We start from the raw sequence: 27,350 nt of genomic DNA on the forward strand, positions 1-27,350 counted from the left end.
GAAAAATAATGGAACAACATGCCATTATAAGAGTTCGTTATGAGAGTTAAACTCTGGAAAAATCGTAACTTATATTGAAAGGAAAACATCAAAAGGAATTGGATTTGTGTTGCTTAGAGAAGAGAAGGATGAGGGAGGGTGTAAGCCTGAGCTTGTGAAATGTTGTTGTAAAGAGGATGGTAATCCATTGTTCTTTATTGTCACAGAGAGAATTGCACAAAATAATACACGTACTTTGCAATAAGGATAATCCAAACTCTGCATGGAGAAAGGAGTAAATTTAAGAGTAGTTAAGCCCTGGAGCAGATTACTGAGACAGTTTTGTGTTCCCTTTCTGGAAAATTTTGAAGAAAGTTTGAATGAAAATTGGTCTAGCTGTGCCTGCCTGTTTATCAGTGACACTGGGCTTAAATGCTTCTTGGAGTTCCTTTTTGGCCAGAGTTCTGTGATCACAGCCTGATTCTTGTAAATGCTGAATAAAAGATGTGTTTGCCGAATACCTGTTTCTTCTCTTAAATAATCCTGCGCGCTCTTTTAACATATTGTGTTTATAATCTGCAGCTGGTCCTGTTCGGAGTTTGACTCGAATGAAATCCGCCTGATAGTTTACCAAGACTGTGAGAGGAGAGGCAGACAGGTCTTATTTGACTCTAAAGCAGTCCGCAAAATCAATGAAGCTGTCGTTCAGGTATGAAATGCTAATTTTGCTTTTGTCCTACTGCTCGTTTGTATCCATTCCCAAAAGCAGGAATTTTAAAATGACAGTGTCAACTTCTTAATCTTTCTTGTGATCTTTCACTTGATCTTGATTTTGTGATAGTTACAACAAGAGTGTGTTAGATTCCAAAAACGCTGTGAACACATCTGGTATTTGGTATTTAAAATATAAATGTGGTATTGAAGCTTAAATATTTAGGCCTGATTTACTCTCAAAGCAATCTATACCCCTTTAAACTGAGTATTTCCTTAGCCTTTTTAGTGGTGACTGGGGTTGCATTTTGTTGTTAGCCCTGGTTGTGCAGTCTCATTGTTCAAGTGATGTCTAGCATGTCTCTAAATGTGGTTGCCTTTGGTGTTTGGATTAGCAAAGTTATTAGCTTTATGTGAATTAAAACCACTACACTTCGCCTAACCATGGACTGACGCATGGCAATACGTGGCCATGTAAGTTTTGGAGACACATGGAAGCAAGAGTAGATGCTGTTAAGACATAAATTATCTGTGCTGCTGTCCAGGCACACAAACTGTGGAGTAATGCTTCCAGCAAACTTAGGTGATTTTAAGACAAGTAAAACAGTAGTATTTCTGATTTGGGTTGATATGGGGTTTTTGCTGTTGTTGTTGGGACGTTTTTGTTTGGTTATTTTTGTTTTGTTTCTGTGTGTGTTGGTGGTGTGTTCTGTGGTGGTGTGGTTGGTTTGTTTGTTTTTTTAACAAGCTATGTTTCTCTTTGAATTTAGTTATTTCAATTTTTTGTTTTGTTTTGAAGTTTTTGTTACAACCAGGAGCTTCAGCCTGTCAAACTAGCATTGTTTATTGTAAAATCACTAGCTATTACTACCTGACCTTTAAAGATCCCTTCTAACCCAAACTATTCTATGATTCCATTATGTACTAATGGTTGTGACTTGTAGAAATTACTTATGAAGATGCTTAAAAACCAGCAATCTATATTTCAGTCACGCTGCAAATATGCCATTGTGCCAAATCAGTAAGACTGATGAGCATGATCAGCTGATAACTGATCATCTGCTTAAGAGGGTAAATGGGTCAGACTGGTCTGTTTAATCCTGCTTCTCCCCTCCTTCTCCCTGCCCCCAAATTAAGGTTGTGATTTTGTATCTTAAAGTAGATATAAACCACACAGTTTTTGAGGAAGAAATCTATTTCTGGCTTCACTTAAATACTCAAATTGTTCTTCTTGCTTGAATACTTTAAAGGAAAAGTTAACTGCAAAATGCCATACCAAAAACTCCATGAAATGCTGACATAAAACAGATTATAACCTCCCTTATGATACAGACTATAATCTGTTTTCTAGCCAGACACTAATCTAGATACCCTTCTAAAAACAAACAGACGAAAAAAACCCCACCAAAACAAAGCATTTTGAATCATGCAAACACTTAGGTGTTAAAAGTTATCTTGAATGTTTGTTTGTATGTGTTTGTTGTGTTATCAAACAATGAGCCTAAAGCTTGATTCATTTAAAACTGAGGCAAAATTACTCTCAAATGCAGTCCTGTTTAAACTGAAGTCAAGAAAGTGTGTGTGTGTACTGTGCGTTCATCCATTTTCCTGAAATACAATAAAGCTTATTCACACTGAATACTCAAAATACATGGTTTTTATGCAGTAAGCTTACTTGGGGGAACTAGCAGGACTGTATTCCATGTAACTATATGTTTGTTTAATATATTGCATTTCTTTTCAATGTTCTTAATCTAGTCTCCAGTTTTCTGCAGATGACATATATCAGACCACTGATATTAGATAGTTTTTGCCAATAGCTCATTAAACATGTGACTGTTGACAGTGGTGCATTTCTGAACCTCTAATGAGAGTCTTGTTGGGATTAGATAAGCAATAGCACATAAATACTATGCCAGGAAAAACTGCACAAAAAGAGTGTAAATGTAGGATAAAACATAGAAGTCCAGGATTTTACTTTTTTTTTTTTTTAACATGCTAGTAGGCTCATTTTTAAATCTGTAAAGGACCTGTACTATCACTGTAGTTTAAATTCAACTTTAAAAAAAATGACAGATCATCTACTCCACATTTCTTGGCTTGCTCTTCCTCTTCTTCTGTGTCTTTCCTATTGCCCATTTAATCATCTTGACATTATGACTTGAGTATTCTAAAATTTACTACAGTTAAAGCTGTATACTGTTCAATGTGTTCATCTTAAAAATCAGTCTTTTGCTTGTAGAATATTGGATTCTACTTGTATTTCCATTTAATTTCCTGTTATCCTTCTTTTTTCACCTTGCTGAGCCCAAAATATGTGATGTAAATTTGGCTGTGGCTGCTTGTTACTAGAATCTAGGTTGTTACTGTTTCTTTTTGCCTACTTGCTTGGCTTTTTCTGTAAACTATCTACATGTACCTTGTTGACATTTAAAAAACAATTATTTGATCTCTGCCAATGCTCATTCCCAATGAGGTAAACCATGCTGGTACAAAATGATAGTTACAAAAATATAGTTCATTCAGATGTGCACCAAATGAATGAACATTTGCATTAATACACATTCAAAATCCCTTAATGAACATAAATTTAATTTCTTAAAGTTTTCGTGGCTGCAAGGTTATAGTTTTGCTCCCTTCATAGAAATAATTTCAGGTGCATGGGAGAAGTATGTTTGAAACAATGTGGCCTTTTTAACTGACATTCATTTGCTTGCTTTTTTTTTTTCCTTTACGCAACTCATTTACAAGTTTAACAAATAGGGCTGATAAACCTGGTAATTCTACCAAATTATGCATTATTCGCCCCTTATTTTTGCTGGCTGTTCTTCTATTTAAGAAATCTGTTAATCAGTTGGGGACCAAAAGCTATATGCAATTGAGTGATTCATTGAGCAAATGATTACAGAAATCGGTTTGTAAGCAACTCATAAGATGATATTTTCTTTACATAAACTTTGGAAAATGTTACACAAAGTAATTCATAACAATTGGGAATGATCTTCCAGTGGAACTTTGACCAATACACACAGTACTATGTGCAATATTATGAAAACTTGTCTGACAACATAAATGTGAGAGTAGTTCTGCTGGCCTTTTTATTATAAATATCTTTTAAAACAGATACATAATTTTTGAACCAAAAAAGAGGGATTTTTTTGTTTCTGTTGCTTACTTATATTTTAAGAAAAAATCTTGCCGTGGTATGTTTGCAAATAGGAGTTCTCATGTTTGCTTTGATTGTTTTTGTCATATTGCTCTGTTTTGACACAGAAAATGGTAGAGGATGCTTCTGTAAAAGCTGCTGCCAAGAACTGGCAAGCAAGCAATGGGAACAATAGTATTTCCTCCTATGGTCCCTCAGTGAGCTGTATACAGAATATCAAAGAACAGATACCGAAGTATCAGGTAATGTTAGTTTCTTTTCTTGATTGTATTCATCCATTTGACTGAAGTTTATATATAAAAGCCTTAACTTACATGCATTGAATAGCTAGTTATACTTCTAGTATATTACAAGTTAATCTGAATCTTGAGATATCTACCCTGTCTTTAAAGTGTTGTAGAGTAGGAACATGTGGGTACATTTTAACCTTCTGGTCTGTCTTGGTCATGTCTTTGAAAGGCTTACAAAAGATACTTAATAGTATTTGTGAAGGTCAGAAAAAGCACTCTACCATTCTCTTGTTTTGAAAGATGATGTCTACCTATGTTTCAGGTCAGTTCTGAAGAAGCTGTTGAACCTTATATATCATGAAACCCACCCTTTAGTCTATCTTACTATAACAGGAAGATCAGGGAAAATGTGGGCCCACTGCTCAATGAGGTGGGTGCCCTGGTGACAGAGAGGATACAGAGAAGGCAGAGTTACTGAATGCTTTCTTTGCTTCAGTCTTTACTGCTAAGGCTGGCCCTCAGGAATCCCACACCCTGGAGGGAAGAGAAAACGTCTGGAAAAATGAAGACTTTCCCTTGGTTGAGGAGGATCGGGTTAGAGATCACTTATGCAAACTGGACACCCAACAAATCCATGAGCCCCAATGGGATGCACCCACAAGTGCTGAGGGAGCTACCAGATGTTATTGCTAGGTTGCTTTCCATCAACTTTGAAAGGTCATGGAGAACAGGAGAAGTGCCTGAGGACTGAAGGAAAAAGAATGGCACTCTGGTCTTCATAAAGGGCAAGGAGGAGGACCCAGGAAACCACAGGCCAGTCAGCCTCCCCTCCATCCCTGCTAAGATAATGGAACAGCTCACTCTGGATGGGCTCTTTTAAGCATGTGGAGGAAATGAAGGTTATCAGGAGTAGTCAATGTGGATTCACCAGGGGAAATCATGCTTGACTCATCAGCCTTCTATGATGGCATGACTGGCTGGGTAGATGAGGAGAGAGCAGTGGGTGTTGTCTGCCTTGACTTCAGCAAGGCTTTTGACACTGTCTTCCAAAGTTATTTATTCATAAGTTATTTCCTTCAGAATTAACAAACTTCAGTCTGCAACTGCTGTTGATCAGTGTTTGAAACAAAGTAAGAAATTAGTCTGATTATACTTGGAAACACAGTCTTTACAGATTATTTTCCAATAAAAAAATGTTTCCAAGAAGCTTTCCATAGCAGCAGGGAAGGAGAATTTACTCATTGGAACCAGGAAGACAGTTTAATGTTTGGGGATCCAGACCACAGAATATAAGTCCTGCGAATGCCTAAAGGTTTAATCAAACACTGTTGTATGGGAATGTTGCTGGACACAGCTATTTCTGTGGAAATAAGATATTTTTTTCTCTTTCTTGCTTTTGGAAATCCCCCTGGAACAAGGGTAACAATGCCCATCTAGTGTGCAAAACAGGACATGTTCCAGTTGTACTTGCTTGTGCTTGTACTCAGAGTGTTAGAACGACAAAGGGTCTTAGTCTGCATGGAAAAACAGGATTTATTTGTATTTTCCATTCAAAATGTATCACTATGGCACTATATTAAATTGAAGTAGTATGCCAAATTATTATTGGCTTTCTTCTTCCCATCTTGTCTACGTAGTACACCAGACCAGCCTCTGATGTCAACATGCTAGGAGAAATGATGTTTGGCTCAGTGGCAATGAGTTACAAAGGCTGCACATTGAAAATTCACTATATACGGTGAGTGTCCTTTTCTGTGATGCGCTGTCTTGTCAGGCTCTTGGAAGTGATGACTCATTGAGATGACTGTTTATCCTTTCAGCTCTCCCCCACAGCTGATGATAAGTAAAGTCTTTTCAGCCAGGGTAGGAAGCTTCAGTGGAAGCAACAACAAGTAAGAACTTTTTTTTCTTCCCCATCCAATGTATTTGTCTTTCCTTCTTTCTCCTTTTGTGGTCTTCTGTCGCTGCTTCTAAATTTGAATTGGCTGAAGTGGGAAACTCAAGTAGAAAATCCAAGATGGTGGCTGTGGAGGAGCGTCTTGATAGATCCCAGCCAGGCCACCCAAGTTTAAAAAATAAAATCTCTCTGAGTTTCTGCTGCTTAATTTGCCCAGGGCATGCAGTAAACTTCAGATGGTTAGGTGCTTTGGACAATCAAAGTCTCTATCTCTTCCTGCTGTCAGAAGGGTCAAGAAGAGATATATGTTGGGGAAGCTTTGTGTCCCTGAACCCCATTTCTGTTACCTTCAACAGTGACAGAAGATACACTGGTTCTTATCTGTTCCCTTTTTCCTTGTCCCAAAAATGCACAAATGTGAATAAACTGAATCCCAAATGTAACATACAGGAATTTACAATAATTTAAAGAGGGAGCTTATATAGAAAAATAAATGCTTATTTCCTTTCAGTTTCAGAAAACCTGCTTGTCCTTGAGTTTGATTGTCAAGTTAATCTTTTTTCCATAAAACATACCTAATTCTCAAGCTGATATTAATGCCTATTCTTAAGAAAAGGCATTCTTAAGAATAGGTATTCTTAAGAAACACTGGCTTTTCCCCCTCTTTTTAGCTTACAAGATAGCTTTGAATACATCAACCAAGATCCTAGCCTGGGAAAGCTGAGCTCAAATCAGAATGGTTTGGGAACCTGTCGCAGTGGAAGTAATTTAGGTAAATATTTCCAGGTTTTATGTCTTTCTGACAGCATGAGGCCATCTGTTCGTTTAGTGTGCGGTTGTTGTGTTGGGTATTCTGTGTGTGGTTTTTTAGGGTTTTTGTTTGTTTTTACCTCTGCATCACTGCCTGTCTGTTTTTTTAATTTTGACTTTTGCATTGCATTTTCTCTACATTGCTTTTGTTTCCTAGGTGTGTTACAGCTGTGTAGCAGCAAACTGCTGCAGGGTGTGTCTGAAGGAGGTCCCCTCCGCCTCATCCGCAGTGCTTCTTTCTTTGCAGGTTTGTGTGGAATGCCAGCCACAGTGTGACCCATCCGTATGCTCACACAAGTCCAGCTCCTTCTGAATCCTTGCAGGACATACATAGTTACTCTCTAGAAACAGAAAGGGCTAAAATAGTGACAACAGATGTATCTGGCTTATACTTAAAAATCTTTCTTCAAAAAAAACCCCTAAATTATTTTTTGCTCATATTTCTTGTCTAGTTTCATTGTAAAGGTATTTTTATGCAGTGTTTTTAGTGAATGAGCCCTTATGTTTCTTAGAGAACTTATGTTTCCTGGCTTATAGCTGGTTTCTGGCTAGCGTGCAGGTGTCTTGCTGGTGTACAGCTTTTTCTTCCCTTACCTCTTGCTACCTTTTTTTGATTTGATGGCAGACATTCAAAATTAATTCTAGATCTAAGTTTTGGAGGCTTTAAGTTTTGTTTTTGTTGTTTTTTTTTTCTTTAGCAATACCATTTTTTTTTAATTTTCAAAACTTAAAGCTACAAAAAGTCTCCTTTTACAGGCATACTGATGACCCATGCAGGTGGGTAGATCTTAGGCCTAATTATTTCTGTTAATTGCAAAAATGTGAACTGGAATACCAATGCAGTTTCTTCACAGCCTTTGCAAATCTCGCATGCTCTACAATTTGAGTGACTCTGCACTACTAACGCTTCAATGTAATACAATATAGACTGAAGGTTTCTTACCATGAGGCTTTGTGGATAGTAAATCTCTGCTTGGGGAGTGAATCAAAAGCTTAATGGACCATATATTATGACTACTTCATTATAATGTTAACCTGTGTAAAATGACAGTCTTACACAGGCATACAAAAAAAGTCAAGAGTGACAGATGGGGGTACCACCAGCCTTCATTTTCAAAACATACCTGACTTCTGATAATGTAAACGATATTCACATTCTTAAGCTTCTTAAAGATGTTCTTAGATTGGGGCAAATAACCACTTTCCTCTAGTAACATGGTACTCAGTGTGGAAATATTGTTGGCTGCCTCGTCTGCTCACACTGTACTGCTTATTTGGAGTAACAGTACAGGATGTAACTTTGCTGTTTTATGACCTTTAAACTTAAACATTTTTTTTTAAATGCTCACAAATAGTATGATGAGTTATGTAATATTTTTTGTTGATCTGATCTGTTTGTTTTAGCTCACAGCACACCTGTCGATATGCCAAGCCGAGGACAAAATGAGGACAGAGATAGCGGCATTGCTCGGTCAGGTATCTACTGTGTGTTTTGTTTGCCTGCTTTTGTAACTGTGTTACAATTCTTTGATGCATTAATTCAGCTCAAATATAGGCACCTTATGACCCATAAATCCAAATATTTTTTTGATCCACTAAGTGGTTTTCCTTCTGCTTTGCCTTAAGCCCATATGGAAGAATATTTGTAATGATATTCCTTGTTTACAGCCATCATTTTATGGGTTCTTAACCAGTCAATAATTTGAAGAAAGAACTAACTGGAGCCTTTATTAAAGCAAGGGAAGAGTCTTTTGCACTGAAAAGCAAAAGGAGGCCTGTCTGTTGGAATGGGAGAGCAAAACCTCTTAGGGCAGAATGCTTTTAATGAGAGTAAGATGACTTTTAGTATGTTCTAGTAGGGAAGATTTCTGATTTTTTTAAGAAAAGAATGTCCTTAGGCAGCAAGATGTATTTAAAATAATTGTCTCTCCTGTTGCAAATGAGCTATGTAAAAAGATGAGCATGCCAAAGCAAAATTTGTAGGAATTTGTTTCCAGTTAAAGTATAAAGAAAAATTCGTAACCAGAACTCTGTGTAATTCAGTATATGTGGGGTTTCTTCTGTCCTTGATAGCATCTCTGAGCAGTCTTCTGGTCACTCCTTTTCCATCTCCAAGCTCTTCAACATCATCATCTAGCAGCTATCAACGTCGCTGGCTCCGAAGTCAGACAACCAGTTTAGAGAATGGAATTATTCCAAGATGGTGAGTGCTACACCTTTCTTCTTACAACAGCTGTTTGGCAGTAATTTAAGCTAAATAGAGCTTAATCCTCTTTTCTTTAAAAGTACAAACTCTGTTATTAAATACTTTCAGCCTAACTTCTGTGCATGTTACATAACATTGCCAATAGGAAGAAAGGTAAGTTTTGGCTGAATATGACCTGCAAGGTATGATTTGAAATACATTAATTTTTATTGAACATATAGACTGCGTCTGAAGCCACATGTTGAAAAGCAAATTCAACTGTTTCTGAAGGAGCGGAGCATCCTGTTGAGATGAAAGAGACTGTAACAGCATTGCTGCCATAATTACATTATACTATGATGAATCCTAACTAGTGAGCAGTTACTGAAATTTTGGAATAATAGCCTATGACAACTCTCTCAGCTGGTACAGGATGTTTCTGATGTGATTTCTGCCAAAACAGGAAGGAAAAAAAGAGCTGTGATCAAAAAGCTTGGCTTCTGTTTTGGAATTTTATTAGCTTTTGTAGCTCAGTGGCATAACAAAGCATGGAATGCAGCAGAATTTTTGTAGCTACCAAGCAAATTCTTCCCTTGTCAGCTGCAAAATAGCAAATGTTTCTTGATTGTCTGCTTGTATGTACTCATCCACCTATACCTAGAAACAGTGTGGAATTAGTGAAGAGCTGTAAGAAATTTCTCCTTTTTGGCCTCTCTCCCTCTTCACTGTTTTCAGTTAAGAGAAGCTTAAAAGCATCTTTCCCTTGTGGCAACACTTGAACCTTTTTTCCTGGATGTTCTTACTGAATAATTTTTAACACAAAGAATCATGCAGTGCCACTAGTGTAGCAGTCATGCTTTCTAAATCATGCTTGCAGTTGAGAATAACCTAGCAAACATTTTGCTTTCAGTAAATTGAAGTACTTTTTAGTCTTTGTAAGGCTATGAGCAGCAAATGCAAAAATGTTAAAACATAGGGTAAATAAGATAATTTCAGCCCAGTTTAGAAAGTAGCTAAAGTTTCACAAATAAAGTTCCTTGAAGTGTTAAGAAAATTACAAATTATTTAGAGAAAAGTAGCCTTCTTGGACTGCTTATTCACTGTAGGGAGTAGCTTGTGTTTCTTCCACATTGGAGAATGTATGCTAGGGAAGTATATTGGAAACAGGACATGTATTCCACTGTCTAGAACTACTCTTGATTTGGGATTCTTTCTAAGCCAAAAAGCCTTTTCAGATACTTGCTTTCTGATTACTTGCTAGAGAAACAGTAGGCTACTGGTTGAATACTTCAGTGACAGTAGATTTTGCACTTCGGTTTGTACAGCCAAATTCTACCATCTCTGTGACCAACGTTTTAGGCTAATAGCTCAAAGAAAATGAGATGTCTAGCTGGAACCCCATGTAGTCACTTGGCAGGCAAGCTAGATTAGCAGCTTTCTTGAAAAGGATTCTCTCACAGAGCTAAATTCTTCAATTTCTGTTCCTGGGAAGCAGTACAAAAGCTTGCGATGTTTCTTAAATGCTGACTGACCATCCTTTCCCAACTTCCTTGGGAATTTTTGTCTCTGCATGCAAGTTCCTGAAGTTCAAATGAGGTTATGTTTTTGTCTTGAACTCTGGTTTCCCACAGGCTGTCTTTTGCTAGGGTTTTATTGTGCATGTTTTTTCCTGTATTCCTGGACTCATACATCTATGATGAGAAACTTTTGTGTATTTAACTTTGTCAAACCAATTAAACTGTAAACCACTTATTTTTAGAATGAACTTAGAATCAATGCTCAGCATTCAGACTTTCTTCTTGTTAATTGCTTCATAGTGGTCTATAAATGCCACAGGCCCCATTTCAAGATAATTCTGATATGAAAAGCCTTCAAGCTTTTAATTACCACTCACTCATATTGCAGTCTTAACTTATAAAGAAAGTCCAAAACCAAGTTATTTCCATATAAGCTGGTTCTCTGAATGTCTCCATTTGTGTTCTCATGGCTTTTTCTTGTCTGTTCTTACCCTTATCCCTCTATAATTTCTCAGTGGATTAAAAGCCATTATTCAGTTAAAGTTCTTTCCAAGAGAAGTTTTGACCATACTATTTCACTCACTGAAGTATATACTTTTTAAAGACCTTTTTTCAGTGAAATTGATCATGAAACTTTTAGCAAGGAAAAAATAATAGTTCTCTAAATTCAGCAACATCAATATTTAGCACTGCAATGCAAGTATTTATGGAAGAACAGAGTGGGAGAATTTCTGCCCTTTTGTATAATCACAGAAAAACTTCAGGCTGAGACTTGTGGCCATCATCTGAATCGGTTTCCTGTGTAAAGAACCAGCTTGAAATTTAGGTCAGATTGCTGTGGAACTTGTTGAATCTTGAAATTCTCAGAGGATGAGGATTCTACAGCTTCTCTGGACAGTGCCTTCTGGTGTATTGACCATTTACCGCCCCAACACTTGGCACCTTCTCCACACTCAGTGACGGTGTACTTTGATCCACAGGCCAGAAGATATTGAGCAGCATTGATCTCAGTTTCAACTCATCTAATATTGAAAAATGGCGTAACTGTTGTAAAAAGAAATGTGGCAGGATTGTTAAGTGAATAAACAGAACTTGGGGAAATAATAACGGGTATAAAGTAGCCACTGGTTTGTGTGGTTGGTTTTTTTTTGTGTTAGCAGAAAACAGCATTTTAAACTGAAGTATATCCAACTTTGAGCTAAACACACATGTATTTGTAGGCGTTAAGTTTGTGTTTTCTCAGTAATTACTAAGTGGTGACATCTTGTCTTCAGTTAAAATAGAAAGTTTTACTTTGCATATTTAAGTGCCTTAAGACATCCATCTTCAGATGCTGGAAGAGTATAGGTAGCATGTTTCCCAACTTCTCTCATGAGCAGCAGTACTAATTCAAGAATATCATGGACATACTGCCAATCACGTAGGCAGAAGCTTGAGTGTTCGATGCAGTTCACAGCTCTGAAACTACCTTTAACCTTTTTTGCTAATGATTTTGTGTGTTGCGTCTCTGTTCCCTTTTCTTAATCTCCTGTAAAGATAAATCAAGAAGGAGGATTTTGTAGTAGTTCTGTTTCAGAGGAAAGAGTTCACACCACTTTAGGAGCTAGCCTCTTTGGGGGTTGCCTTACTGTCTGAGCAAACTTAGGTCTTATCCATCAAAATGTTGGGTATCCTCTGTTCAGAGGTGGGTGACAGCAAAATCTTGGATAGTCAGTCAAAGGAGACCTAAGAATGAATTACCTTCTACTGTAGAGAGATATGGATAGAAGACTAATTACCTCTCAGCACATAGGTAACTGTCCTAACAAATCTGTTTTACAGGTCCACTGAAGAAATGTTTAGTATGGCTGATGAAAGCTGCAGCTCCAATCCTGCAATGGTTCGGAGGAAGAAAATTGCAATCAGCATAATCTTTTCTCTGCCTGAAAAAGAAGAAGCACAGAGAAACTTCCAGGATTTCTTTTTCTCTCACTTTCCTCTTTTTGAATCTCACATGAACAAGCTGAAGTATGCAATAGAAAAGGTACAGAACACTAGTTTGGCTTAATGTGGGAAAATAAGTGTCAAGCAGAATGAAGTATTCTATAATCTGATAGATGAAGAGTGGGAGACAGTGCGTGGTTTCAAGCCTCCCTCCCCCCTTACACATGTATTCTTGAGCCTGAGCCCACTGTAGGAATTCAGTATTTGCTGAAAAAGAGGTGCAGGCTTTTTCTAGTTAGAATGAGAATGGAGAGTTTATGCTACTGGTGGTTTTTGGTTTTGGTTTTTTTCCTTCTGACCGTATTTCACTGTGAGGTTTTCTTGACTCCCTGGAGACTGTGGAAATGATGGTAACCTATCGTTTCATGCAGTCAGTAAAACAGACACAACAAATGTTTGTTGCTCTCTTTCCCTTACTCTCTCAAAAATGTTCTCTTCTTTTCCCATGCCCAGTGTTAAGGATTGGTCTCTCATGAGGTGGAGGGAGGTTGGCAGGTATTGCTGTCCTGAGTGGCTGTATAGCACTGTGGCTACATCTTAATTATTTTGACATGTTAATGAAGCTTAAAAAAGATGAAGAATGTGAATCCTTTAAGAAGCTGTTTTGTGTCTTTAACTCTTAATCAAGGCCATGATCTCATGTAGAAAAATAGCAGAATCCAGCCAGAGAGTGCAGGTTTATATCAGCCGTGTCATGGATGCCCTGGGAGAATTCAGGTGAGTTGATGGAATTCTCAATTACAAGGAGAGTTCTTCTCATGCCCGTCTAAAGATATTTGTCAGTTCTAGTTATAAGCAACTGAATGCCAAGTCTCGTAATTTAACCAGTCTTGAAATTAGTGTGAATGATTTTTCTGGGTTGGGTATTGGGCAAATGTTTTTTAAAAACTTCAGCAAAGCCAGCTCTGTCATTTCAGAATGAGAGTACAAATAGTTCTGCTTTACTTACCTGTACCTGGGACTGTCAAAGTCTTTAAGATCTCATCAGGTGTTTGGCTTCTGCTGATGTCTTTGTGAACGAGTGGATTGATTGTTGTATTCAGGCAGATGAGTTGGCTACTCCTAGCTGTAGACACTCAACAGCGTAGGTGAGAAGCAAGTAGCTGTCAAAGGCTCTCTTTTTGGTACCTAAGAGAGAAAGGAATGGCTAGAGGCCAAGAAGGGCACCCAAGAGAGTAGCCAGAGAGCAAAGGATTTGGTGGGATAGAGTCTCTGTAATGTCTGGAATATGGAATCCAATCACTGCAATGAATACAATGGATTCTGTCTCACCTCAAAGTGATTTCTGGATTGCTTCTCTGAACATACACAGGGAAATGCAAGAAAGGGAAAACAGATATGTAATTCGTATGAAGACACTAAGTTACTGGTACACTGAATTAAACTCACTGTTCTAGGACACTAGCAATTAGTGTGTTTGGGAAGCTCTTCCAGTTTGTTTAGTCTCCAGATCTTACCAAAAAAAAAAAAAAAATCAATGGGTGATAGGAGGAAATGGTGTACTTGTATTTGCAAGATTGGGATGTACATATTAACCCTTCTGGGAATTTTCTTTGAGCAGGGTTACAATCTGGAACCTATATTCTGTTCCAAGGATTGCAGAGCCTGTGTGGCTTAATATGATGTCCAGCACTCTGGAAAAGAATCAGCTATGCCAGCGTTTTCTTAAAGAATTTACGTTTTTGATAGAACAGATCAACAAAAATCAGTAAGTTTCTCCTGCTTCCTTTTTCTTAGAAGAGTTTGTGTGCTTCCCGGTGCATGTGGATGTGTTAAAACACTTAATGGGATATTCTTTTGCTGGTGTTACTTTGGTTGTGTTATTTTTCCTAGGTTCTTTGCTGCTTTGTTAACGGCAGTGCTGACGTATCATCTGGCTTGGGTCCCAACGGTAATGCCGGTTGACCATCTTCCCATAAAGGCCTTCTCTGAGAAGCGCACATCACAGTCTGTGAACATGCTGGCAAAATCCCATCCGTATAACCCTCTCTGGGCACAGCTTGGTCAGTAGGAAATTGAAAGCTTTAGCTTTCTCTGTAACTAGCACCTTCCTGCATCCGCTCCCCTCATCTGAGAGTTACCTATGATACAGATCCCATTTGCTGATTTGTCTTGCTGTAAGCTGGGCAGAGTTACCAACAGGTGTCTTGTATCTGGTTAAACAGAGCATTTGGAGGCCTGTTTGGATAGCCTGACTGCTTTTTTCCTTGGTTCCTTGTTGTCATCCTCCATTACACTGCCTGGTTAAGGAACTTGGTATAGAACTATTAAGAGTGTTCAAGTACTGTGAATGATCTGAGCAGTTTGGGAAGAATAAGAAGGAACAGACTTGAATGGAGGGAAGTTCTCTGGGCCTTGAAGGCCCTTCGTAGTTTAAACTGCCCTGGCTACCTTTTTTTATCTCTTTCTCACAGAGCTAAGATGGACACCAAGACAACAGTAGAAATCTGGTAACTGGTAGTATCTCCATTCATTCACAGTTACATGAGTGGGCCTTTGCCAAGATTTCTATGCCCTACTCCTCAGGCTGTTCTGATAACTGGTTTATAGCTTAGTTATCTTGATACAGGGGATTAAGTGTAACTGCTGTCAATGAGTAGGTGAATGGGAGCTGAGAAAATAATGCTGCCAGTGGTAAATCCTTGAAAATTCATCTTCTTGGCAGCAACTGTGAGTCTGACATCAGGTCGGCCTTAACTTGAACTGATATACCATGTTGCCATGTAAAATAACACATGTGCACAAAAGCAATAATGTGACTTTTATGCTGTGCTACTAGTTGTGTTTCTTGCCAATTGTCTCAGTTACATTTTTTATTCTCAGCAATCTTTATGAAACTACCTATTGCTACTTTGTCCATATAGTTGTAGTAGAAGTGTTCCCTGTCTTAATATGTCTTCAAAACATTATGCAGAGGAGTGATGGATTAGATTTGGAGGGGAAAACAGAAGCTTGCTCAGGGTGTTGAGGATGGACCCAGGCCCAGGATTATAAAAAACAGCTGGACTGGAGGTGTAAGATCGATAGTAGCTCTTGTGGTCACTCCCAGGAGCCACCACTGGTGACTAGTCAAGAATCTGTTTCTCTTCTCACCTTCCTAGGCTGTATGTTGCTACCAGCATTGGCCTAGCCAGGTTCTTAGTACCTGAACTCAAGTTGCTTTCTGGTTTTGTTTCATTCATATAAAGCCTGAATGCCATTTTCAGGTGGTTGCAGTAAGTGCTAATGAAAGTAAGATGTTGCCCTCTGCTGGTCATCTTCTTTAGAAAGAAGGGGGAAAAATAAAAAATTATGGGACTTCATGCTTTAAAATGAAAATTACTTTATTAAGGAAATTATTTGGAGGTACCTGTCTTTCCACCTTCAGACCTACATTTTCATTATGTATTACACACCAATTAGATTTACGTATTGATACAACTCTAAGTACCACTGTCAGGAAGACGTAGTACTGTCTCTTAAGCATTGGCTTCCATCTAATGGTCTTAACAGTAGGCATTAGTATGTTTTGAAGACCACAATTTTGACTTTTTGTACTGTCTTCTTAGGAATGGTTTTGTATAAAAGTTAATTGTGCAAATGAACACGAAGCCTGAATCTGATTTCCATAGCAACTGTGCTAAACTCAAAAGTGAAGAGAGATCTTCCCATTTCCTTTCCAAATTGCTAGTCCTTGTGGCCCACCAGGCATTCCAGTTAATTCCAGCTTAGTCATCTGCAGCCTGCTTTCCATTACTGGGGAATGAATTTGCTGGCATGTTAAGCTATGGGGTGAGTTGCAAGGGTGTTCCTAACTGGAGGAAGACAACACACTAGTGCCACCACACAGCAGCCTCTCCAACGTGTTGCTGACATCATGGGAAATGGCAGATCTTGGCAGGGGAGACAGTAAGTGAGAGCAGTGGAATTACTGTCATTGATCCTTGTTTTGCAGGAATGGAGCCAGGAGCCTTATTCCTTTTATGGTCTGTATGGCAAAGAGGAGGCTGGGCATAACTGTGGTGTTTGAGGGGTTTTTTTTATTTTGGGGGTTTATTGGCGTGTCGTTGTTTTTTTGGGTTTTTTTTCCCTGTTGTAGTCTCCTCATGTTGAAATTAGAGGTCCCCTTGCCCTTAGTAGAAACCTTCCCAAAGCTCCAATTATACATTCCATTTAGTGTTGCTGTTTGAGGTCTGCTACAAAAACCTGGTGGCAAACTTGGTCTGGAACATTTGAGCAGCCCTATTAGGGACTTAGCACTTGAAACAATCTGGTAGATTAGCAGGTAGCTGATGAAGCCTCAAGCCAGAGAAGCCTGCTTGCAACGTGAACATTTATTAAAGAAAACTGAGCTTTTGGTGGTTGTCTCACATCTGCTGGTGATGTCAGCGGCAGTTTGGTTAGGCAAAGGTGATTTAGTGCATGTTCTCTCATGCTTGTCAGGTGAAGGCAGCTGGGTTAACGCGAGCTAGTAACACACATTTGAGTTAACCCATCTTTCTCTGGTAGAGCATGTGAATGTTCCCTTATTGCCTGTGTTTACTTCTCCTAGAACTTTGGAATAGAAACTTTTTAGCTGATGTAGGGTTATACGCAGCTGGAAGAGAGTTACCACTCTCCCAAAACTAAGTTGAAAGTAAGATATGTATGACCTCAGTTCTATTAAAAAAGCAATTCTTCAGGATAAATGAGCTAGCAAATAAGCAGTTTTTGGAGGGACTCAAATTATATTGTAGTACCTACCTTTCATATTTCAGTTGTACTTTAAGTAGTGAATATACAGGGTGTTTCAAAAAGGTGGAACAAATTTTAAAGGTATAGTGATTTCAAATTGGGTCCATGTTTTTGAAACACCCTATGTTTTTCTAGTTCTCCACCATTTCACACTAATAATAAATGCTCATGTTAGTGAGGCTGACTCCGAAGTACATAGAAGTGCATGTGCCTTGTCCAATAAGGTAGTCACATGCCTATTTTTTCAGAACTTTATTGATTAAGCTAATATTGAATTGGTTTTTGCTTTTTTTAATATTAGTCCTGAAAAATATAATTTAGATTTTATCTGTATGACAATTCCTGTGTTTAACAGAAAAAGTGACAGCAATCAAATGGAATAATTTTGATGTAAAAGAAAATTAGTAGAAAAATAGAAAATAGTATAGCTGGCTTTGGAGTTTAGCTGGATCTGTTTTCTTCTTCACCCCTATTGTGTCAGTTTCCAAGTTATAATATCTTGCAAGCATCATATAAATAAAAATTCTAGTGGGTCTGAAGAGAAAGAAACTGAAATAAAGCAGCTAATCCCTCACAAAAACACCAGAACCTTTCTGGACACAAGTGAGGTATAAGAAGTGCTAGGGGACTTCTTTTTGTTATTTTTTTGCTTTAAACTTTTATGAACTTCCTGTGAAAGGAATTAGCTGTCTGATTTGTGTCCATAGTAAATACTGTTTCAAAATGTGTTGAATTTAATGGGTACAGTTTTTATTACAACCAAACATAAGCATGTGAAATTTTTGTTTTCCTGCACAGGTGATCTTTACGGTGCCATAGGCTCTCCAGTTAGATTGACTCGAACTGTTATTGTTGGAAAACGCAAGGAGTTGGTACAGCGCTTGCTCTACGTTCTAACTTACTTCATTCGGTGCTCTGAGCTGCAGGAAAATCAGCTGACGTGGAGTGAGAAGGCTGGGGAAGAAGAGCAAGTGCTAAATGGAAGCAAGATCACAACTGCACTAGAAAAGGGAGAGGTAGAAGAGTCTGATTACGTGGTTGTCACAGTTAAAAATGAACCTGCTCTTGTGCCTCCATTCCTACCTCCAAAGAATGATGGCAGTGTAGTACATGACCCTGAAAGCACTCATGCTGTCCCAGCCTCTTCAAAAGAAAAGAGAGAAGCAATAGGAAAGGTCAGTCAGAACTCTGAGGCATCTGATGGTCTATCTAGCAGTTTCCACAAAGGAGCAGCTGATGGTAGGAGAAGAAATGTCACTGATATAGGAATTGTATCCTACCACTTTGAAGAGCCATCTAAATTTGAGGATTTAATGGATGTAAAGAAGAATAAGAACCAGAATGAGAGAAAAGTGGAAAAGCAATTGTCTGGTAGGTCATCTGCCTTACCTTGTCCTGAAAGGTCAGGTCACAGGAGTTCACACTTAGAAAAGGTCACCTTTCAGATTGGAAGTTCTGCATCACCAGAGTCAGACTTAGAAACTCATAGAAGAGAAATGGAAGAAAATCTGAAGGCATTCAGAAAAAATCCAGAGGTGATACATTGTGCCTCCAGTTCCACAAATCTGACTGTGGATCCTTCCCAGAATCAAAAAGAAAGTTGTGAAGCTGCCTTTATACCCTTCAGTAAATGTAACATTCGTTATGCACAAATCCCACCTTGTGAGGAGATGGAGAGTATACTTAACCAACATATTGAAAGTAAAGGAACTGAAATTAATTTAGTGAACACAATATCTAGTGAACCACTTTTGCCCACAGGTAACATAGAAACTGTAAAATTGCCAAGCCTGAAAGAAACTAGAACTTTATGCTCTGGCAATCTGGAGAACTATTCCTCTGGCTGTATAGAAGCAGGTTCTGCTGTCAAACAGGATTCTGCTAAAGTAGGTGCTAAAGATGTCCCCTATGGGGATGCTGGAAGGAAAATCTCCTTCAGAGTTGAAGGGGACATTCCAAGGAATGAGAGCTCAGACAGTGCTCTTGGAGCCAGTGATGAAGAAGGCGATTGTTGTATCCCAGATGAAGTACGTCATGATAATGTCAGCAAAAGACTTGAAGAGTTTGCAGAAGTGGAACTTCCTTTACCCAGGTAAAGAAGTTTAAATTGGTTTAGAACTGAATGGATCAAAAGCTGTTGCTACTTCAGAGATGTTCAGGGTTTCAAGTCTGAAACGGTGTAACAGGTGCTGATGTGGTTCGGATTCTTGTAAACAGACTTGGCAAAAAGAAAACCAAGAAGTAGTGAAGTTTTTTGACAGAGATGTTCTTCAGATGTCTTCAAAAGTGATCAAACTCCTGTATAAAACACTTTTTAATGTAGACAGAACATCTGAGAACAAGCAAAGCTTAAGCTTTGCTTCAATTGATAACTGTTTAGATTTGATGTATTTGACAGATCAAAGACAGCTTTGAAATAAATAAGGGCATCCTATTTGAAAACTTTTGAGCTTTACAGGTGGACGTGGAGTTTGCTGACGCTCAAGGTTGGTAGCTAGAAAGTTTGCTGCTTGGGCCAAGTTGAAGAAAACTTAAATTTAGCAAATCTGTTAGCTGCAGAAAAGGGAGCTTATAGATACCACAAACTCTAATACATGTAGTTTTGCTTTTTTGTCATTTTGAAGGACTTAATACATTGTTGAAGTTCAGCCTTTAAAATCCTTGTTTCAAAGAGCACCAGTAATTGGTTTATTGTATTTTCAGTACTATTGTTGATTGGTATTTGCTGTAGAAGCGAGGCTGATAAACCAAGCTTCTCATTCATGTAAAATCTGGATGCAGTTCATCAAGCAAGAATCTTACCTGTCTTATTTTTCTGTATTTCAGGTCAAATACAATCAGCAGTCAATGTGTGAAGAATTTTGGAAGATCACTTCTGGGTGGTTACTGTCATACATATATACCTGATCTAGTGCTACATGGAATAAATAATGATGAAAAGCTGAAGCAGTGTCTACTAGCAGACCTACTTCATGCAATGCATGTGAGTTAAAGTACAGTTCTGAGTCATGGCAGGAATTGTGATGTTACTGAGATCTACAGAAGGAGGTCCTTTGAATAGATTTCTTTCTATTAACCTGTTCTTAACAGCCACACCTGACATGTCATCCTTTTTGAAAGATATAAGACCTTAATTCATTGTGTGCAAAGCCTGTTCAAGCAAGAATCGCATGTGCTTTCCTTTATACTCTCTTAAGGCTTCTCTTCAAAGATAAACACGAGGAAATTGTTTGCAACTTCAAGTTACAAACAATGAAAGAAAAACCTCAAGCTGCTTCTCTTTTCAATCACAATACCAGACAGAATTATCTATATCTCATTATAATGATATGCAAAGTTGAAATATCTTATTTTGCCATTTAGTAGCATGTATTGCAAGGGAGAGGAAGTCTTGGGGAGGCCTGTATTATACTAGACTCTAGCAGAAATGACTGACTATGGAAAGTAATGGTGTTTAGGTAAGAATTTTGCCATGTTCTTACTCTGCTGTAGGTACTCCTAAGTTATATGATTAATTTATAACTAATGTTTCACTGAAGTAACTGTGTGGTGTTAGTATGCAATTTTAAGTGTGTATCTAGTAATTGTCAGCAATTTCTCTAGCAATTAAGAATCACCCTACTGGAATGAGTTCATGTACTATCTGAAACAGCAACGTGTATGGATGTTACTCCTTTAAACAACATCAGATTGGTCTAACACAATGCTTTCTCTTCATACGTACCTGCCTTGATGATGCATAATGAAATCTCTTGCATATTTCTGAAACATAAAATATACTATCACCATCACTGGATCAGTCTAATTATGACTCGTTTCATTTTGGAAGAAACTTGTCTTTTCAGGGAAGGTGGAATACTTGAAGAAAAAAATACTGAATTAGTGATTTTGAAGCACTACTTAAAGAAAAAATAAAATGCCTTATCAAATTGTCAGTGAAGACTTAACTGATGCAGTATTGCTGAGTCTAAACTCTGTCACTGAAGTTGGTATTCCTTGTTCTTTTTGAGATGTCTTTGGTTTCCTCTTGGGCAAAAAATATGAATTTGATCACTTTCTTATTCCCTGCCTCAGTGTAAATAGAAGTGAGGCCTCAAACTGAGTTGTGGAAATGTATATGAAAATGTCACATAATGTTTGTGTTTTCTATCTGTTGCAGCATCCAGTGCTAGATGAGCCCATAGCAGAAGCTGTCTGCATTATTGCAGACACAGACAAATGGAATGTACAAGTAGCTACAAGCCAGAGAAAGATGATGGACAATATGAAGTTAGGCAAGGACGTTTTGGTTTCAAGTCAAGTATCCAGTTTATTGCAGTCTGTTTTACAGCTTTACAAACTCAATGTCCCAGCTGACTTTGTAAGTATTTCTGTACTGAAGCTAATGAAAGTTGCTCAGCCTAGATAGCAAATGCCAAGTTTTGTACACCATGTTGCTACACCAATGAAGTAATGCCTGAAATAATGCAGAGTTGGTACAATGTATTTAAAAGAATGCATGCTACAGTCCAGTAACAGATATTGTTTTATCTGTAATTTACATCTATAAGATCAGATTAAAGTTAACTACTCCAAAAAACATATGCCAAAACAAAAGTTGTTTAGGCAATTTTGGCATGGTCCTTCTGTCTTTATGATTAGGACTTTTAAATTTGACTTTTTTTGTTTGTATGAATTCCACATTTCTCTACTTTCTGTGTTGTTGAAGCTTCTATTTACCCAAGCCTTGTTCCTGGCATACAACTTTAGATTCTTGGGCTTTCTAGCCAACCCCATGCAGTGGGTGCCTCTTTGTTCCCTCTCCCCCACAAATAATTGTGCCTGTGTGGGTTTACTTGACCCTTCTGGTTTATGCATATTTTAGCCAACCCTGTCAGCAAGCACTGTCTCTGATAGCCTTGCCCATGTCTCTGTAGGGGGCTGGGTGTGTTGCAGATGTTACTTTGTCATGTTGCAGACTCCCTGTCCTGCAGCATCCTTCCCTGTCCTCATTGGCAGTAGCGTTCATCAGAGCAAATCACTAATACTGGTTTTGCTGATTACAACTAAACTACTCACTACTCTGACAGTGATAATTGTGATCCAGTTTTTAATGCATGATTGTAGGTAAGGGGAGATGGGGTAGGTTTTTGTCAGTAGTCATCCCTTTTTCAATTAACAGAATTGGTTTGTCCTTCAGCAGATAGCATTGAGAAACTTTGTAGGAAGCCTGTGTAATGACTGTGCTAGCAGATGGAAGAGGAAGATAGAGCGAAACACTAACAGCTGTAAATAGTATTAGTTGGCACTGTTTTGGATAAAAGTAGTGGTATTGATTATAATAAGTTCTTGAAGTCAAGTGCTAGGCAAAATATGTGCGTACATTGTCGATGTTGTCTCTGGATTCTTCTGGACACTAAAAAATATGCAACTTTGGTTAAATTCTGTCCTTACACTTGCATAGTAACACTCTAACTTCTGGCATTTTTAAACCAAATAGTTGATTCTGCAACTGAAGTGTTCTTTTCAATGTTGCCTTGGGGACTGTGTATGCTATTTCTGTATGCTTTGTGTGGTGTGGAGAGGGGTTTGGAGGTAGAATGTTTTTCAGGGTTATTTTTTTCCTTTCTCTTACAAAAAGGAAGAGTGAAGTGCCGGTGCTAGTAGTTTGTAAATTTTCTGTAATCCACATTAGAGACACTTCAGTCCTTCTGTCGGTGGGTTTTACATCTCTTTGCTAAAAGAGAACCATTGGTGCATGGAAGCTAAGTATTCCACTGAACTCTAGGGGGAGAAGTGTGACATTTTAATTGTAGTGGTCTATTGATTTAAATTTTGACAAAAACATATATACTAATATCCATCAGAGAGGAGCATAATGCAGTATGTTTGAAGTTTCTGTTAGGAGTATACTCTTTTTTTCACATGCAGTTTCAGTTCAGAATAAGATTTTTGTGGTACAACAAAAAACAAAGCCCAGCTTGAGACTGAATGAAAGGCAAGTGGTGATGTCTTTGTTGTGGCAGTTCAGACTGGTAACTATAGAGCAGAGGGCTTTGCAGTATGCCAGGGTGAGAGGGAAGTGATGATTGCAACTGCTACGTGTCAGCAATATGTCAAAATTTTTGACTGCATCTTTAACCTCATTTTAAGCTACTTTTCTATTTTTAGGAGTGACTTGACATTTCTTTTTCCATTTAGTCAATGAGAGAAGCTGCAGCGGAAGCTAACAAAAAAAACTAACTTACTTCACTTCACGTAGACATTTTGAACAAAATGGATTCATATACCAAACTTACGGGGAAAAAATATCTTTTGATTCTTTGCTGGCATTCAGGAGGAGCAGATAATCTTATGTAAAGAATCTCTTTTTTACAACGATGTGGGATTCTTCCTTACTTGCTCCCTCACAACTTTAATAAAAGAAAAAATCCATAATCCTTTTGCATTAGTACTAGAATTGAAATATATTGAGCTGCTGAGGAAGTGCTAATAGGCTTTTTGCATTAGGGTTACATGTGATGGAAAAGATAAGAATGTGTCTGTTTGGGCTAGAATCAGAAGTGTTATGATTATCATGACTTGAATGAAAACTTGCTTGAGGCAAATAGATCACACTAATCTCAAAGATTTTACCTTTCCTCTGCTAGTGGCAGTGATCATATTCTCCTATGATGTAGCACAGTTTTTAAAATATCTCTTTATCTTCCATGATTAAGACCTGATATAAGCTCAGACAATCATTAAAAATCTTCATCTTGCTCCAGACCGTAAGAAAAATACATGATAGGCTATCTACAAGCACAAGTCTTTTTTCTGTTTATTATTTTTTTTAATTAGCAAAACTGGTTTCACAGCATCTCATTTCTAATACTTATGGTTTTCATTCAATTTGAAAGTACATTGGACGATAGCCTGAAGCTGTTTGCTGCTACTGTTTCTAATTGCTGTCTACGTCTGCTGGATGATTATGCAGTTGCTAATGTGAGGTTCTGCATGCGCTTCCTGCTTTCATCTCCTGGATGAACTTATTTAACTTTTTTGAAGTGGCCAACCCTGTGGAAAGAAGGAATATATCAAATTGAATGTTTATTTTGTTGTAGAACAAAATACCTGATAAGACATCCTACCTACTCACCTTGTGAAGACGTTCTACCTACTGACCTTGTCTTACCAAAAAAAACCCCTTTCTTTGAAGCTAAGGTTCATCTGTTCTCCTACAGTTGATGTATGAGATTACCATGTGTCACAGGACTGTATTTAAAAACAATACGCATTTGCAGCATGCTATTGCTAAAAGAAAAGGGGAGTGATTAAAGTTGTAGTTCAGCTTGAACAAAGGATTTGTAACCTAGCTTGTACAGTAACATAGTGAGCAAAAGAGATATTAATCTTATGACTAATAAAATAATGTCTTCCACTTCTTGAGTCTTAGTTTCTTGAGTGGCAGATCCCTAGACCTAGAGTGCTAATTTTACAAACTGTTATCTAAACTGAGTCTTTCAGGAAAAAATAGTACTGACTTATAACAAAGACATCTTGATCCAAGTATTCTGGTTTGATTCTTAGTAAGATATCTTGAGTGTCTTTAGAACTCAGTTAAGACTATTTAAGTCAGCAGAAACACTGTGGCTGGCTTGTGTGGAAAATGGATGTGCAGTTTGTGCAACAAACTTGCTGCCCAAGCAAGCTAGAATGCTTCAGTTATATGACAGGGTTCCCCTCTGAGTGCAACTTTTTCATGTAGTTAGCACAGCTGTAGCAAAACCAGTTGCCTCTTCTGGATTTTTGAAATGGAGATTTTGTTTGAAAGATACTCTAGCTAGGATGAGCTAAAATGGTATGCTTACATTTCTGAAAAACTTGCATGCAATTGCAAAAGCTATTCTGAGGTTTTTGGTCTATGTTTACAGTGCATAATGCATCTTGAGGATAGACTACAAGAGATGTATCTCAAAAGCAAAATGCTTTCCGAATATCTGCGAGGACATACAAGAGTGCATGTAAAAGAACTAGGAACTGTGTTGGGGTGAGTATTGCAGATATCTGTCTTCATCAAGGACAAAACTTGGGGCAGTTGTTTTCCTTTTCAGTTTCTGAGTGTTGACATCTTGTTCCCATGGGGCTTTGCTTCTTCATATTTAGCACACTTCTCTTTCATGTGATTAATACAGTGTAAAAATGGCTTTTACTGAGCCATCTGGAAATCAGGAGACACAGTTCTACAGCAAGAACAAAGGACTTGTCATTCTTGAATCTTCAGAATGAAGAAAGTTTAGATTTTGGTCATTAGGAGGTTATCCATGTGTTCATACACACTCTGTCTTGATCTCCTTAATCAAAGCTTCATCCCAACAGATACTTGAGAATTTTTGGAAGGTTAGGTGGTGCAGCTGTATCTTGAGAGAAGACGGGTTTGCAAAAAGCAGGTGTAGGAAAATAGACAGGTGTCCTGTTTGGCAGCTGTCATCTAATAATAGTACTTGATTGGCATGCAACTTTTAGGGATGCAACTGCTGTCAGCCCAAGAGGAGGAGGAGATGGAAGTGAAAACATGTTCCCAAGAAGATAGTTTTTAGCACTCTAGGTGAAACTTGATTTAACTTTATCCAGACTGCTCAAGATTTCATACTGAGAAATGTAGTTGTAAACAGTGAAACCCTGAAATAAGCACTTTTCTCAGTGTGCATACAAGTGTATAAATATATATAAATACATCCTGGCCTCTGATTGGCTTTACATTTGGAAATGGTTGGAAACTGACTGTTACATTTGAAAGACATTCCTGGTACTGTTATTGCATGATAATAATTCTGGCTTCTGGACATTTTTGGTAAGAAAGTGCTACTATATGGTGAACTGACTTCTGTTCAAAACATGAAATGCACAGTCCTCCCTAAGCTGATGTTTAGTACTTTCTTAAACTGAGTTTATTGGTGCCTACTGACTGGTAAGATTACAAGCTAAGGCTTTAGCAAATAAATAAAAGTTTTTATTTAAACCACAAAATATTATATACCACAAATGTAATACTGCTATCTTTTAACTTAAATGGTAGCGTACTTCTTGGTTTTAAACATTATTACCTACATATACTGGCATGTTATGAGTAATGGCAATGAATAATAATTAAACAATGAACTCAGTTATAGAAAGACACTTCCAGTGGATGAAAAATATCTTCTTGTGTTTCTCTTCTTTTGTGAAGGTGACTGTATATCTTAAAGTTTATCTCTCTCTTTTTTTAATTTCTAGGATTGAATCCAATGACTTGCCTTTGTTGGCTGCTATAGCAAGTACTCATTCCCCATATGTTGCTCAAATACTCTTATAAATGGAAATCTCAGGATAGTCATTCCCTTAAAGTAAAATAAAGAAAACAGGAATGTCAAATGAAGAACAGAGGTGCCAAACACTGGTAAAAGGGAACACTGAGGAAAGCAGATGATGACTGTACATTCTGCCACCTTCTGATTCTGATTTCAACCAGATGTTTTATTGGAGGACTTCAGTTTACATAACGTAAAAGGCATTCAGGTTTTTTCTTACAATCTCACTTCTGACTTAAATCAAGAAAGTGACTGCATCTTTGCATTTTATTTTGATTCAAAAGACAAAAGTTAACACTATGTGGCAGACTGGGAGCTGCCATCCAAAACGCTGCTCAAAACCATGAAGTAACAGTTGAAAGAACAAGTGAGTTAGAATGTATGTCAGAATGCTACGCTTGGGTGTGGTGTATGTTTCTTTGCTGGGGAGAAGGAGGCTCTGTAAACTATGTATATAGCATTCCTATATGCAAGTATATTAGATGGGACATGATTTTCTTGCAGAGCATATGCATGACTTTTGTATAGTAGAAGTGAATGGGTCAGAACAAGGAACCTGAATTCAGCGGCCAAATTTTGTGTGGGAATGGAGGTGTGCATGAGGTGATGTGACTTTCCCTTTAAGGACAAGAGGTTAAGCAAGCTGTGGCTACTTCTGTTTTAATAAGGAGGCATTCAGATGAGCCCATGGCTAGAAGTGGAATGGAATGGACTTCTGAGATAGGGATTTTATGGGAAAGCCTTATGGAATTTCTGCTATAAGTTTACATTTGTTGCTGATGCAACTTCGATAACTCTTTTGAGTTTCTGTATGACTGTAATCCTGGGAGCTAAACCTGTGTCTTGATCTC

At 37.9% G+C, this 27,350-nt stretch overlaps 1 protein-coding gene across 1 annotated transcript in view; it reads left to right on the plus strand.

Moving 5' to 3' along the window:
- The window catches only part of FNIP2 (folliculin interacting protein 2), a gene marked incomplete at both ends in the record, with an annotated part of 48,371 nt that extends 21,867 nt beyond the window's left edge, over positions 1–26,504 (plus strand). The window contains 17 exons of the mRNA XM_080344323.1: positions 562–688; positions 3,964–4,098; positions 5,724–5,824; positions 5,907–5,978; positions 6,655–6,755; positions 6,951–7,040; positions 8,198–8,269; positions 8,867–8,996; positions 12,317–12,518; positions 13,107–13,195; positions 14,040–14,186; positions 14,312–14,481; positions 17,990–19,283; positions 20,018–20,174; positions 21,351–21,551; positions 25,084–25,199; positions 26,426–26,504. Of these exons, the coding sequence (XP_080200449.1) occupies positions 562–688; positions 3,964–4,098; positions 5,724–5,824; positions 5,907–5,978; positions 6,655–6,755; positions 6,951–7,040; positions 8,198–8,269; positions 8,867–8,996; positions 12,317–12,518; positions 13,107–13,195; positions 14,040–14,186; positions 14,312–14,481; positions 17,990–19,283; positions 20,018–20,174; positions 21,351–21,551; positions 25,084–25,199; positions 26,426–26,504 (3,283 nt within the window). The remainder of the gene's footprint in view (positions 1–561; positions 689–3,963; positions 4,099–5,723; positions 5,825–5,906; positions 5,979–6,654; positions 6,756–6,950; positions 7,041–8,197; positions 8,270–8,866; positions 8,997–12,316; positions 12,519–13,106; positions 13,196–14,039; positions 14,187–14,311; positions 14,482–17,989; positions 19,284–20,017; positions 20,175–21,350; positions 21,552–25,083; positions 25,200–26,425) is intronic.
- Between the last annotated feature and the right edge of the window lie 846 nt (positions 26,505–27,350).

This window comes from Nesoenas mayeri (assembly GCF_963082525.1).
Source record: "Nesoenas mayeri genome assembly, chromosome: 4".
Classification (NCBI taxonomy): Eukaryota; Metazoa; Chordata; class Aves; order Columbiformes; family Columbidae; genus Nesoenas; species Nesoenas mayeri.